The sequence below is a fragment of the Procambarus clarkii genome, chromosome 47, assembly GCF_040958095.1.
Source record: "Procambarus clarkii isolate CNS0578487 chromosome 47, FALCON_Pclarkii_2.0, whole genome shotgun sequence".
In the NCBI taxonomy this organism is placed as follows: Eukaryota; Metazoa; Arthropoda; class Malacostraca; order Decapoda; family Cambaridae; genus Procambarus; species Procambarus clarkii.
In genome coordinates, this window is record NC_091196.1 from 23,951,794 (window position 1) to 23,968,394 (window position 16,601).

Here is a 16,601-nt window from a genome sequence, read left to right on the forward strand (position 1 = left end):
TTGCATCCTGGGCGGGGTCAGTAATTCGGCCTTGGGGGGGGGGGGGACCACAATAAAAGCCAAATGTGTATTCATACACTCTGTCTTCCTATTCCCCGTCACAGGGAATTAATTCAGGTAGGTCCTTAAGCTAACAAATACGCATAATTTTAGGTACATTGTAACAGAATTTTAATTCATATGATAACAAATATCAGTATTAAGAAATAAAATAATAAGGATGAAGTTGTAATATTGTAATACACTGTAATATACTGTCAGAGTTGATAGCACAAGGTACAGTATTATGAACATGAAATTAGGTACTTCGTAGTTTTAATTTAGAATAAAATATAGGTTGGACAAGTTTTCTAATCCATTAGGGAGTGAGTTCCAGATATTGGGCACCTTTTATTTGAGTGGCATGTTTGCATAGATTTAGTCTAGTTCTGGGAATATCAAAGATATATATATTTCAGGTATGTTTGATGCTCATAGGTTCTGTTATATCTGTCAAGGAAGTATCAAAACAGGATTATAATTTAGGAATAGGGTTATGTAAGTCTAAGTAGCACAATAGTGATTTAGCTTCAAGGAACTACTGAGACCCTACCAAAAAGAGGCATTTTATTACATTCAAAGCTGGTGTTTTTATTTTTGATTTATGTAAATTTCTACTTTAGCAAAGTCATATAAAAAGTGTTTTTGTTTGCCATTTTGAAAGAACCTGGTATTTGACACCCATTTTTTTTTCAGTTTTCAGTACAATAAAGGTTAAAATATTTTAAATTCTCAGATACTCTCAATAGTTGGCACTATGATGCACCGAGAAGAGGACAATGACTTATCTACAGAAGATGATGAAGTCGATGATGATGACAAGGACAAGGTAAAATTATTATGCATTTATACACAATAAAGAACACATTTTTCATAAGCTTTTCATGTAGCTTATGTAGTTTTTATTTAGTTTAAAGCCACTATAGTTTATCAGTGAAAATTGGAGTAGTATGTCGAAGAATAATTTGCTTTCCTTGCTTCTCTATATATTTGTGTTTTCTTTTTTTTCTGAAATTATATACAGTACTGTATTAAAATGGTTTGTAATGCGTGTGTTGTTCATGTCAGTAGTTACGAATCGTTTGTGTAATACTTATTATTTGTATTATCCAATGGGGTTATAATTTTATTTTAGGTTATAATAGGTCCATAAAATAATATTTTTTTAAGTGCATTGTGCTGTTAGTTTTTAATATAAGACATTCACACTGTGGCAGTTTAATTTGGTAAATGTTATTGGGTGCCTGTTTTGTGTCTTTTCTTTGATTTTTTTGGTAAAGCGTGTTATTGCTTCTAGCCTTTCGGTATGTGAAATTACACCAATATACTGTTACAGTTATCAGGAACCTTCCTATTTAGAATTATGATTATCCAAAATATCAGGTGCAGCACTGTACTATATAGTTTGAAGGATGTCGTAGCTTCACATTGCTGGGGAAGCGGGGGAGAAAGAAAGCCTGTACTGTATTTAGGTTTAAGTAAATCAATTTTGTAATCTGATTTTAGAATAAATTTTAAACGAATTAGAAATGAAGCCTTCTGCGACTTAGTGTGCAAAAATGATGGCAAGTGAATGAGGGAAATAAAGGCAGATGCTGTAATAATAATAATAATACAGTAATAATAATATTTTATTAATAGGAAATATAAAGGCTCTGATTATAGTACAGTACTGTGATTTCTTAGTGAGTACAGTGTTTGTATTATTTTATAATGCCACTAATTACCCCTCAGCATTTCAGGCAGGATGGAAAAGAACTACAGTAGTTTGTTATGAGTGAGATTGCTACAGTATTACTGTATTATAAAAATGTGAGATAAATTTTTAGGAAACTAAAAGTGCACTGTATATAATAATAATAATGGAGAAACTTACTACAATGCCAAAGTACTTGAATGAAGGTGAAGGAAAGACCCAATATATGTGTATTAAAAAACTAATTATTTTGAATGTAACCTGCATCCTTTCTCAAGGTACTGTATACAATGTTCTGAACATTGTATACAGAGCTATAATGTAGGTTTCATACAAATATTTTACTTTTAATACACTTATAGATATGGGTCTTTCCTTCACCTTTAATGATAGTAATAATTATAATAATGATAATACTTTATTCATAATAATACGCATACAAAGAACGTAAGCCAGAGGTGCACTTGACGGTACAGGGGTTGTACAACAAATGAAGCCACTACTGCACCAAACAGTTCGAGCAATATATGTACTCATCTGTCAGATAATCTAGATAATATTTTAGGAACTAATAAGAGATCATTTTGTGATATTTAATATCACAAAATGGATTTTATGGGATGAAAGGGTTCATATACAATGTAAAGAGCATATCTTTAGGTGTGGTCAGCTTTGCAGGCGATGAGTCACAATAACGTTACCTTGAGGTTACCTTGAGGTGCTTCCGGGGCTTAGCGTCCCCGCGGCCCGGTCATCGACCAGGCCTCCTGGTTGCCGGACTGATCAACCAGGCTGTTGGACGCGGCTGCTCGCAGCCTGACGTATGAGTCACAGCCTTGTGACTCATGCGTGGCTGAAGTATGTTGACCAGACCACACACTGGAAAGTGAAGGGACAACGACGTTTCGGTCAAGTCTCACACTCGACTTGAGAATGGTCCAGGACGGACCGAAACATCGTCGTTCCGTCACTTTCTAGTGTGTGGTCTGGTCAATGTGGTCAGGTTTGTTAATGATGGATACAGATCATAGTGTTGTATAAGCTACTTTTACTAGATTTTTTTTATTATTATTATTTTACTGTGCATTGGATAATCAGATTCTATTTAGTTTGTTCATAAATAATTTTGACTCTGTATTGTTGTATCCCATAGCATGATTGATCACTTTCCCTTTTTCATATTTGCTGGGCTGTAATTCCAGAGTGGGAATCCAGAGGTAAGGAAAAGAAAAACTCAAATGGAGGGTTCTGGTGGAGTTAATGCATCCCCTACTAACCCCAAAGAGAAGGTGAGGTATAGAAACCTCGTTGTCAGTACTCTTTGGGGGCTTCAGATTGTGCTTGACAGGCTGGTGATTGGTGCTTGTGGTGTAAGGAGGCTTGTGTGGATAAAATTTTGTAGTTGAAGAATATCTTAGAAACACGCGGAATACCTTTAGTGTTAACAAGTGGTAAGTTGTTATTTATAGTCAAAGAATAGTTTCAGCGGTTGCTCTTGATAATGAAGAATTCTAGCAGTCAAAATATGCTCAAGTAACATTTAATCAACGCTATAAGTGTTGATTCATCGTTACACTAATGTAGTTTGCCCAGATTTGCCTGGGCAGATTAAACAGATAATCTTGCTAAATTTATCTCTAACTTGTAAGTCACTATTCTCAAGACTCTATCATCAGCATGATTTTTTTTAGTGCGTAGTACTGTAGACTCACACAGTACGACTGTACTTTTGGAAGTTAGTGTGGTAACACAGACTGTGCTTCTCCTCAAACTGATAGATTTCATTACTTGCGTGTTTCTTAATATTACTGTGCTACACACTACTGTTTTGTATGACACAGTCAGTTTACTCTTCATAGCATTATTTATAAATTTTTTGCAATAATATATGGAATTTGTATTGCAATTTTAATTGAAATTAATGTTTTTAATATTTATTTTTAACTTTTTCATTAATTGTAGAAATATGTGTTAAAGCTGTACTGTATATGCATCTTGAGTTTTCACAGTACTGTGCTTTGTTGACATTTAAATTTGAATTTTAATGTACAGTAAGAAAATCATTTGAAGCCATGTAGGAGGATTCAAACCAGCAACATGGGCACTCCCAAGCGCACACCTTAAACCACTGAATTACGACACGCTATAATGTAACCAGAGAGAACGCATCTCCTGCATGGCTCCAATTGATTTTCTCATTGATACATCACGCTAAATGTGTTTTCTTTGTGCATTGAAAGGGAGCACCGATGAAAGCACTCCTATACCACACTAGAGTGTTAGAGGGTAATGCGTAAAAACTCTATTTAGTATCGGTTTGTTGCCCCAAGATTCCTAGTAGATTCAGTAGAATCTTAGGGGACATTATTACTTGTATTATTTATATAATTACTATGTGATATTGTATGATTATATATTATACATGATTACTTATATTATTATACATATAGAATCATTACTTTAAGCTTATCTTGGTTCACTGGTTTAAGGCGTGCAATTGGGAGTACCCATATTGGATATTCCCAATTGCCCTGCATGATAATCCAGTTGATTATCAAATCCCCTGCATGATTCTAGTTGATTTTCTCACTGATACATGACGTTGATGTGATTCTTTGTGAGAATGTACAGTATATTATTTACGTTATAAATACTGAAGAAGGATCAGAATGACCAGAAGTAGGTGAGAAAATTATGGGAGAAAGGAAAAGTTATAGTTAGGAAGAAGAATATATTATGATAGGAGGGAGGAGACTAGCACGAAGAAATTAAATCTGTAAAAAGACAATAAAAATGGGTAATAATGGTATCACATGAATGAAGGAAACATAAAAATGAGAAAGAAAGAGTGAGGGGTAAAGGGGAATGAGAGATTGAAGGTGAAGGACAAGTGAGAGAGCAAAAGAGGGAAGGCACAATTGAGAGTAAGTGAAGGCAAAGAGCAAGTCAGTGAAGAAGAATTTGTAACTGAGGCAATCAAGCAGGAAAGGAAGGAGATAGAATAATATAGTTTGTGAACTGACAATAGTTCAGAGAAGAAACAAAGTGTTGCTCATAGTTAAAGACTGAAAACAAGCTTTGTACAGTAATTGTCAAGCAGCCATGTGATTACCATTAATTAATGTTCAGTGTCTTTGGCATGGTGGGTGGAGGAGGGTAGCAATAGTATAAGAGTAAATATGGAGGTTATATCAAGAGTCCAATAATGTATGCACAAAAAAATTTGGTTAATACGTAATGAATGAATTGCTATACAAAAATAAAGATAACTATACAGAATTAAAGCACAAATGACAGAATAAATAGATAATAAATTAAGTTGTAGTTATTTATGCAAAATTAAGTCATTGTGTGTATATTTAAATTGATATGTTTAATTTAATTACTTCTAGGATGGATATAGCCATTCTCTTGTTCATATCAACATCAAAATTTTGTTTAATACATTTTAGAGTTACACCATTTGGTTGCTTTCATAAGCAAAGTTCTGCTGCTGACCTGGACAACATTTTGTAATCCCGAGGATCAAAATTCTATATAAATTTCTAAAATCCTTCTAAAGCACTTCTTGATATCACAAGGACCAGCAAGTAACACTGTTAGTAATGGCCAGTTAGCCCACCTGCTGCTATACGATAGCATCACCAGGTGGCCACATAAGACATGTAAACAGGGTTTCCCGACTTGGGCTGCCTCACATTCTTTCTGATTGGTTCTCTATGCAGTTGAGGCAGGTGGAGACAAACATCCCTGTTAAATGATTAAATCGTTAATCTGTTAAATAATAAACGACATCTCGGTTAAATGATGTGTTTCCATAGAAACTTTTCTTTCATTGTGCAGTGGGCATAAACTCTTAGGTGAGACTTCTTTGTACTTATTGTGCAGTTCTTTCCAGTCTTGTTTGGTTGTGCACCAACTTGATATGAGTTATTCATTACAATATACCTGCAGAACCTTGAAAGTTAGTTCCTGGATACGACGTCTGTGTTGGGCACAAATATTCAAGATACGTTCAGTTGCTGTGTCACTTGAGAGTGTTGTGCCAGTGATGCCCTTTAAACTTACACTTGAACACAAATTGGGCTTTATAAAAGGCAGAAGGAACTCAACAGAAAGCTACTGACCTATCAGCCATAGCTGACATATCTGCAAGCCTCAACAAGCCACAACGTAGGACAGACAGCAGGTGTTTTTTTTACCCCATAGGGTTATGATCCCATGTAACCACCTACCTGTCAAAGCTCTGAGTGCCTTGACATCCGTTTAAAATCTAGATAGAAAGAAATCCTCTTTCTAGAAAGGAGGATAGAAAGATAGAAAGGAGGGATGTTTTAACAAGCCATTGTCTCCTGTCCCCTTCAAGGCCACTAGGGAGATAGTGGCCCTCAGGTAAATTCAGGTATCAGTATGACCTGCATGGAACATTTGATATGATCCCAGCTGCTCCTGTGTGAATTTTTGACCTGGCCTTACAGTACATGATGTTGTCCAGGAAATCAACAGGTCTTTGCTGGTATTTGGGAAACTATTTTGTGTATTGCACCGAAGAGTATTTCAAATACTGTACACTCAGCCTGATTTTTGGTGTAAATTTATAGCTTAAGAAGATTGTTTATTCATTTGTACACATATTGTTGGCATACATTTATCGTGAAAAAGAGCACATATACTGTTCTCTGAATTTTAAACAGTTGTATGTTGTCACTGCTTATGAGTTTTGTTGAGTTTCACATTTGCACTACTGTATGTACACCATCGCATATAATGGCCAGTACATGATATAATTATTGTGCACCATGTAAAATATTAAATTAGGTCTAATTATTGCCAATAAATTACTTGCATGTTTATAAATGTTGCATTTTCAGGAAGAGAAAAAGACCTTAAAAGAGAGATTACAAGTTATACAAGAGGTAACAGCTACGGTCCAAAATGCAATAGGATTCATAGCGTCCATCTGTGAAAGTTGTAAAAAGTAAGTCATGAGCTCCTGAAGCATCTCATAAGTTCAGTACTGTATTATATAATAATAATAATAATAGCAACAACAATAGACAATATCCCTTAAACTCTCTGCGTATTAGTGGGCTTAGATGTTGTACTGCTTCATCTTCTGCCAATGGTAATCGTCCACTGTTTTTTGTCTCCTATGTATGTTTACTTTTGCCTAAATAAATTATCATCATCGTAATATTACATAGAACAAGTTCAATTGGTTACATAATGGGGTAAGGTAAAGTAATTGTTTATGCACAGCATTTCAGACAAAAATACTTTGTTATTTTAATTTCCTATTTATTGAGGTAGCACTTATACTATTGCTTTCTTCACAATAAAGCCCACTCTTCAAAATTTATTAACCCATACAAATACAAAATTTGTATTCCATTATTTCTTTTGATGGTGTTATGATACGAGGGAATTATGTTAGTTTCTTTGGAAGCTATGGTGCAGCTTTGGTATTTCATATCAATAAAATTCATGACATCTTTACCAATGTCAGGTAGATTTTATTCATGAATTATATACATTATCATTTCTTTCCATTTGAATCAAGTTATATTTTTGTACTACAGTACTGTAAATCTTTTCCATTCTTGAATAGATAGAAGTTTACAATTTGTAAAATTACAAATTTCCCCAAGCTTCTCGACAGTTTGTGATAGATAATAAGTTTGCATAAATCCAATACTTTTTCTTGTATATGCTTAGGTTAGACTGAATTTCTTTACAAAATATATTCATCTCAGTTAGGCATACACATTCAAGTTGAGAGAAATGATTTATATGTTTAATTTCCTTTCAAATCTCTTGCACAGTACATTCAACTTCTCAGTACCATTCCTGTCTTGGTTGTTGATCTTGGTGCTGATTGTGGGGACGGTAATTCTCTACTACATTCCCATCCGCTACTTGGTCATGTTGTGGGGAATCAACAAGTTTTCACGTAAATTGATTCGCCCGCACTCCGTGATTAACAACGAAATATTAGACTTCTTGTCCAGAGTACCGGATGATGAAATATTGGTAAGTGTACTTGTGGATATTTTATATTGAATATTGTAGCTCAATTGGCAATTCTACACAACAAGATTATGAGATGAAGGCTAATTTAAATTGCCATGTGGGATTTAGGAAGAAATTTTGTAATAAATTTTTTCAGAGGTGGTCATTCAGTCAAATCTCCAAAATAAAGTAACCTTTCTTGCTTGAGAATTGGCATTTAACATAAATGGGATAAATTGTTAATACTGTACAGTAATGCTAAGCTTTTACTTCAAAATACTGTACATAAACTTTCTCATATTGGTCTTACATTGATTGTTTTGTCTTGAAACCGGCAGAATTTATAGAATGCACACATGCTGGAAAGCTTTGAGTTGCAGCAACTTCACTATACTGCCTTGAATTTGTATTAATCATATTAACCACCAACTAAAAGTCGATTACTGAGATCAGTCATGCATTATTCAAATATTATGAATTTTGGCATTATATAACATCATAATCCTTTCTATGTGTTCTCATATAATTAATTACAATATTTTAAATTATTAAGACTTACAAAAAACTATTTCTTGTAAATTTCCAGCGTGACTGTCGTGAATTACGTCCATTGCCCCAATCTCATGATGAAAAGAGAAGAGAACATCGAAAAAAGAAGACGAATTAAAGCCCTTACTATGCATATGCCGGGGTGTTAGTGTTCATAATTTACTTCCTAGACCATGAAGGGTGCCTCGTCTAATTCTAAATTATATGTAATTATCTCTAATGGTGACTATAAACTTGAAGTTATACATATTTATGTACGTACATCAGATAGTGACTATGAAATTTAACTAAATTATGTGTAGTTACGTACATCTAATGATTATGAAATTAAGTAAAGAAGTGTGATTATTGCAAAAAAAATAAGGAGTGGAAAAACCATACGGTTGAAATGCCCTAAAGTGACAATGACAATACCACAATACAGGTGCATAAACCTATGGAAAAGTGAAGAAACTAATAACAGCTAAGGTTAAGGGTCTTCGTATAACCGAGCAATGATAAGAAGTGTTATTTGAATGACTCGTACATAAAATACATCTCTCTTGCCTGAGGTACAGACATCAGCACTGTGAAAGGTTTTTGTAAGAATCTTAGATATAGGAAAATGAGATAGACCACAAAAATGTTCAAGTTTCAAATACTATATTGTATTTAGATACTGTATATATGTATGCTTAATGTTCTGCACATATTACTCTTATATTTATTGTATACATATATAATCAAGAAAAGAAATAAGAAAAATTAAGAAAAATTAATGAAAAACATATATGTACTGAATACATTTAAATATACAGTAGAGACAAGCACATACACATACACAGAGCATAGAGAGGAAAGTGTGATAACCCAATATAGGTTTGCCAAGGGACACAAGAAATCGGACAGAAGAATTTTAGAAAAGTTAGGTAAACATAACAAGAGGCTGCAGTTGCAAATTAAGAGTGGAACTTTAGATAAAGATACGAGGAAGTATTTTTTAACACCCAGTGTACTTATACCTGGCTAGATTAAACCCCAGTAAAGGGGCAGTTTGGGCCAAAACCTCCTGAAGTTTCAAAACTATTATTCGGTGTCATTTTTTTTTTTTAATACATATAATAGAAAACGGTTACCATGAGCATAGCTCTCCTCCTATAACAGCAGACAACAGATAGGTGTTACACAAAATGCACTTATGTATACACGACACAGGTGGAGTAGTAGTAGTACGGTAAACCCTTACCTGCTTGCAAGGCTGATTTAGTTTCAGAGAGCCTTGGGAAGAAGACCAAAATATAATAATGCAGATAACTTTGTTCTTCATCATCATTATTATATAGTAATATCACTTTAGTATACTGTAATTTTATTCAAAAACAGAAATCATTTCAATTCATTATTAACCTATATAGGTGCATAGTAACTATGAACAAATGCACATTGAGGCACTTAAACGTTTTAAACACTATCAGTGTTTAAAATTAAATTAATTTAATCAACTATTTCATAATACTTCTTGAATTAAAGAAACAACCTGAGAAGAAGTTCAAATAGTAGTCACTCTTCATTTAGAGTCTGTAGTAACTTTATTATTTATAAATTAAAAAATTTTATGGTTCAACTCACATTGTAAATGTATTTGGCATTCTTAATTCTAGTATTTCCTAGTAAATTTTTCAGAGAGTCACACTTCCTGTCAAGAGGCCTCATTTTATGACAACACTCATGAGGAATACCAAGTCATCTTGCCCAGCTTAGAGATGAAATTGCTGTCATTGATAGTTTATTAATTCCTGGGTTCCTGATTACAAAACTATAGAATAGGCAGTCTTTCACAAGCCACCAGCATCCTGTCCCTATCAAGTCCACTATTTCTAGTGGCTTTCAGGTAAATTCAGGTAAGTGTCAGTGCAACAGTATCAAAGGGTACATGATGTTAGCTGGAATAAGCTAGTCAGCACTACCAGACATATCTTTTGCATTTTCTTGCTTCTATTATTCTAATACATTAGAGTATATCACTGTTAGTTAATACATATCAATTTATATGGATATCTGTTTTGCATAAATAATTCCTGTTTATTATTCATGAAATGATCGGGATTTTCCTCCATGTCATATTGTCGTACTACTTTTTCCAACATCTTAAAGGTTGTTAATCCATAGAAGGTATAAAATCAAAGTAATGTAGAAGCAGTGGTGTCCACACTTTCCATCACGAAGAGGTCGTTTTTGTTGTTTGAGATTCAGCTACTTGAGACAAAAAGTTCAATGTAGCTCTGGCTATGGTAAGCCCATAGTGGACTTTTGCACGAAGAGGTGTTTGGTCAGAAGTATAGGGCTTCCGCATGTAAGATTGGTGCACTTTATTCCTTATTATGCACAGTTTTTAATTCATTAAACATTTACATCTTCATCCAATAACACTATAAAGTGACCAAATGTGCTTTAATCTGTCACTAATACAGTATCAACTCTAAATGCAGGTAATTTTTAGCCCGGCCCTCATGGAAATTCCATACAAGATATTTATTCAGAAAATATTAATTTATTTCCCTAAAAAACGTAATGTTGATGATATCTGCACTCCTGATTTGTCACAATTTTCACTAAAATGCATTTAAAAAATATACAGTATGTTCATATGAAGTGATAGATCTGTATGTAAAAGCAAGGAACAAATAAAATTTATCAACATTCTACCTAGGATGGAAGCCAAAGGAGATACAATCCCCCTCCCCCCCCCCTTCCCTCTTCCTTCCTCCCTTTTGGCTATAAATTAATAATGGGGGTAAGCTGCTGCCTCCCAGACCTGCTGGGTAGTACAGCAACATCTGTGAATAGCAATTAGAACTAATTGGAACCGATTGCAAATCAAACATTGGCACAAAAGATGCGATTGCAGTTCAAACATTGGCACAAAAGATGTGATTGCAGTTCAAACATTGGCACAAAAGATGCGATTGCAGTTCAAACATTGGCACAAAAGATGCATCATTTTATGCACCCACTCAACAATGTAACTTGCCCTGAGCTCATCATATGATGTACCTGGACTTAAGTCTTCAGGGTTAAATTTGATTTATGCCGAGATAAAGAAGAAAGTGTACCTGCAATGAAAATAAAATAGAATGTGCAGCCAATAAAGTCTTACATAGGGTAAGCATATCAGACTCTCTGGGGCCTTGATGCTCAGGAACATTGTTGGTGTGCATAATAATGCCATCAGCCTCAGGCCATTCACATCAAAGTTTGACTAATTTTAATTAAACAAAATTTTCATTCTTAGCCTACAATGTACAATATTTCAGTAAACAGGAAAATGGTGATGTCAGTGTATGCATATCTATATAAATAAAAATCTTAAATGTTTTGCTAGGAAAAATACAAATTTGCAAACTATGAATTAGCAAACATGTAAGGATTTACTGTACTATATATATATCAAACTCCATATGGCCAGTAGTTATCAAGTAGATAGGAAACAACCCTTCATAAAGATCTTATATTATAATGATTAAAACCTTCAAAATACTGTAGGCATTATTTTATGAATTACTGTAATAGTTAGTAACTGAAATGAAGTAAAGATTCCATAGTCAGACTATTCTATGATGACTGCCAGATTGACTGGAATCTTGAAAGTTTAATATTTTATGAATTAAAACTATAATGTACAAGAATATTTAAAAAAAAAAATAGAATCCCAGTATTCTGATGGGTTCTATTTTTAAGCAGCACTCTAAGAATCCCAGTTTTATGCATTTGTATGAGTGTATTTAATTGTTGTTGTTGTTGTTATTGAAAGTCTTTCATATGTCTTTGTATTGCAATTTTCATAAAGGTTTTCTGCAGAGATTTATAGGAGTTGATTTTATGGTGATGTGAATGAATGGAGTAATGAAATTCAGTATTAGTGATTTTTCTCCGCACTTTAGTATTTGTAGTATCTGCATATAAATGAAGGACTGTTATACAGTAATCAGTGGGATTACAGGTGCTGCGCTGTACTTCGAGCATTGGGATGATTTGGAGAAAAAAAAAATGTATTGTAGGGTGAGTGAAGGAAACGACCCTTCATGATAAGGAACCTGTATTGATATCTCCATAATACTGTGTAAAGTCATTTAACATCAAAGATGACACACTCTGATACTTGTTATTTAGATAATAATCATGTCCTTGTAAATTAACCAGCAATCAAATGAGCTTTAAATCCTGTGAGGTATCAAAATGTGCTGTCCTTATCCAGAGGGCACAGTTGGTTGAGAGTGACCAATGTTACACACTGTAACGTTGGTTGAGAGTGACCAACGTTACACACTGTAACGTTGGTTGAGAGTGACCAATGTTACACACTGTAACGTTGGTTGAGAGTGACCAATGTTACAGACTGTAACGTTGGTTGAGAGTGACCAATGTTACAGACTGTAACGTTGGTTGAGAGTGACCAATGTTACACACTGTAACGTTGGTTGAGAGTGACCAACGTTACACACTGTAACATTGGTTGAGTGACCAATGTTACAGACTGTAACGTTGGTTGCTTCCAAACCAATGGTGCCCACTGGGTAAGCCTAGCATGGGATGGTAGCATAATAGTACCAAGAAAATGAATACAATGGCTTATTACAGTATCTGGGTAGTAGAGGTTCTTAGAGAAGTTTTGGTAAAATGTTTTGTATTCAAGAAGTTATAGTTAGTGCCAAATCTAAATTCAGTTTTTTTTATTAACGTTTATATATAATGTACAGTTCATATGTATAGTGTATGTATATGCATGCAGTATATCATGTTTATGTATTATATATTATATTAATAATTATTGTTATTATTAATTTATATACATGCACACACACATATACATTCATGGATAATTACACACACACACACACACACACACAGTTAACTCCCGCTCAAATGAAACTCGTTGTACCGGAAAGCCAGATGTAACAAAAGGAGTCCGTCCTGCTAGTATGGGTGTTACACTGTGCTGTATTTGGTTGCAAGAGAAATGCATAATGGAAGTCTTCCGGTGGAGCGAGCCTATGCATTCGCTAAAATGGAATTCAGTGCTGAAATGCATTAAAAGAAAATCAACCCATATATATATAATTTGACTCTATGCAAGTGATTTTTCTATCAAAATGTAATATAACAAATGTGTTGTATTGTGTGTCCTAATAAAAGCATAATAATTTTTGAATAAAATAGCAGAAAATAGAAACTATTAGATGCAGGGGAATTCTGGTGGCATTGGAAGGGTCCGGTACAAGCACTGTATTCCTATTTGAGTGGAAATACATTATATGTACAATACTGTATGTAATACATATGTAATATATATACTGTATACAGTACATCCATGCTTTATATATATACACTGTACGCAGTCAACTTCGTCGCCTCCAGACCTCTCAAGACCGAGACAGGCCAAATAACATGTACAGTATTGTCCGGTATCTGGTCACCTCTTTCTAAAATGAAAATAGCTAACAAATTTCAGGGTGCTCAACAAGATGAAAGATATTGCCTCCCTTTGAATATTTTTTTTTAATTTTTATAGTTCTTTTTACATAATTTGATTTTGGAGCTATGAGCAGATGCTGGAGTGCCAGGGTCATGTTGAAATGCCAGGGTCACTTGATGAAGTGCCTTGGCACTATCTATTTTAATAGGTCTTTTAAAATACACTAGTCTAAGTGTTTAATTGCCAAGCCATTTTTCAATGTTCAAAAACACGGTGTATTCATTTTAAATATTCATCACATCCTGAGAAGGCCTTCTAAAATTAGATAATAACTCCAAGAAACTTAGATTTGACTTCAAAGCTCTTTTGTAATCTTAGTTAGTTTAGTTCATTTATTATGCACCCCATACCCATCTTGTGGGCGGTAGTGGAAAGGGTTACAGAGGCACATAATGGGCTCAGGGACTGAACCCCACAATTCATTTAGCTAAGCAAGTTACAATCTTGATGAGCTAGTTACAAAATTCAATATAAGTCGTCACATAAACAATGGGTTCGAGATCGACCTCAAGTACAGGTTCTAAATTAAGCAACTGATATATGTGGAGAGCTAGTGTCACAATTTATATGTTTGTCCTGCACACTGCCCCTCATCCAGTGGGCAGCGGTGGATAGGTTACAATCACTCAATTATTACCTACAGTTAGCAAACTGGGGATATTTGGCTAAAATTTCTGGTAGTAGTTCATTTTGAATGAAATATTTACACATCGCTGGAACATTGGTTATAGAATTGTCTCTAAATTCACGTATCTTTTCGCACTCCATCACATAGTGACGGAGGGTGTGCGAATAATTTTGTTGACACAGTTTACATTTGGTCAGATCTACATCGGCAGATAATGAGAATTCCCAGAGATACTTGTAGGGGTTAGTTAATCAGAGCAAACTGTGCTCCTTGGAATACCACTCTCAGCCTTTGTAATTAGTTCTGCCTTCTTCTCGGCCATCACTACACATTTGCTCTTCACATTGCCACTGATAGAAGACTTCATTGACATTATAGTACCTGTGTTTTTAGTTCTGGTAATGCAAGGGTGTCTCAAAATTCTTAAGATAAATTCAACGATGTAAAGAAAGCACACACAACATAGAGAACAACACACATGGCACTTTAGAGCAGCCAACTGGGCAAGTTACATAGCTCACAATGAGTAACTCTGAGCTAAACCAGACAAAGTTTCTGGACAAATTCAGTGATTGTTCAACTTTATCCAAACAAATGAATATCTAAAAATTGAAGACGATGTAGTAGACCGCATGAGAACAGTCAGCCCTTGATCAGCACGACAGACACATTCATGGGAAACACACACAACAAATGACAAGTTTTTTTTTTATTTCTCTCTAATTTTTCATTATTACTAAATACACATACCAGTTTCCAACTAAATATACAGAACATATACAGTTAGAATCCTTGGAAGGTGTCAAATACAGGAAGTTAATCCAGAAATGGCATGAAATGTATGATAACTTTGATGTCATATAGTTTTAGCATTGTATTTAGGCATCATACTCCAAAATACTGTAGGTGCGCATTTGCACGACTCCAAGGCACCAACTCATGAATGGACGAAACAATCTATGTACATTTAGAATTTTGGCGTTTAAACCAAATGTGAGCAGGTTTAGGTTCACATTTTCCAAATTTGTGCTGATCAAAGGCTTACTTTAGACACTACTGCATTATATAATAGATAAATAAATTGGAAGTGGAGTATATTATTCCTTCTTTATGTTAAAGTTGTGCAGAATACTGCATACAGTATTAAAATAAATATATGCAGCATTTAAGAGTGCTACGTATTTGAGGCTCTCAGGCAGTCATCTCCTACATTCCTGGAAGCTTGATACATTTCTCCGAAAATGTACCAACTCGTGTCTCATCTGCTGGATATCTTAGCATTATTACTTGGGTCATATAGCATAATATATTTTAGATTGTTGCTGTATAATTTGTTATAATGTTGAATAGATTTTGTTTGCATTTCTTATATCAAATTTCTGATTTTGTATACTGTACAAGTTTCATTATTTTTAAAGGAAGCATTCACCAAAAAAAAAGTCATGTTAATTCAATGCAAGCTTGTTGATTATTATCTTCTGCATAAAAGAATTTTATCACTGGCAATGAAAAATTATCAGCATTTGATATTTTCTTTCAGTGTGATGTGGCCAAAGAAGATTATGCACAAGTTGGCATTGGATATCTTGGACAGCATATGTTTCATTAGATATTGTATACTGTATATATTTTAAGCTGTTTTAAATAAGCACAAGTGATAGATCTTAATGGTAACTGCTATTAACCTTATCTGTACTGTAATCAGTTTTATCATAGCTGGAAAAGCTATATCTAGTCAAAGTCTAGTATTATTTCTGTAAATCCACAGAAAATTTGTATTCTCTACTGATGGATTAAGAATTTAATGAAAGTGATGCAGTGAGTAGCATTTTTTTACCATTACATTTTTATAGATCTTTTAAAACTGTGATTTGTACGATAGTTCTAAAGGCAGCAGAGTTGATAATCATATCCGAGTCACATAGGTTAGAAAATGTATGCAAGAAATCCTTATTTTGTTTGTTATTCTGGTGGCGGTTATTAGTAGTGTGTGTCGTAGCATTTTTTTTATATAAATGTGTCTTGATTAAATAATCACCTGTGATATGCAAGGCTTTTTAGGCGTCATGTACTTTTCTTTCATAATTTTCCTTTTCTCTCTAGATTGCTTGACCTTTGCTACCAATATAATTTTGTTTACTAATTTATGCAATAAAATGTGGAATATT

At 34.1% G+C, this 16,601-nt stretch overlaps 1 protein-coding gene across 5 annotated transcripts in view; it reads left to right on the forward strand.

The window, feature by feature from the left end:
* The window catches only part of Mctp (multiple C2 domain and transmembrane region protein), a 239,592-nt gene extending 222,991 nt beyond the window's left edge, over positions 1–16,601 (forward strand). For 3 of the 5 annotated variants that reach the window (XM_045749849.2, XM_069302136.1, XM_045749850.2), the window contains 5 exons: positions 776–868; positions 2,938–3,024; positions 6,607–6,713; positions 7,558–7,765; positions 8,331–16,601. In XM_045749849.2, coding sequence (XP_045605805.1) covers positions 776–868; positions 2,938–3,024; positions 6,607–6,713; positions 7,558–7,765; positions 8,331–8,411 — 576 coding nt within the window. In that variant the 3' untranslated portion in view covers positions 8,412–16,601. The remainder of the gene's footprint in view (positions 1–775; positions 869–2,937; positions 3,025–6,606; positions 6,714–7,557; positions 7,766–8,330) is intronic. The other 2 variants (XM_069302138.1, XM_069302137.1) reach the window with 1 other exon arrangement.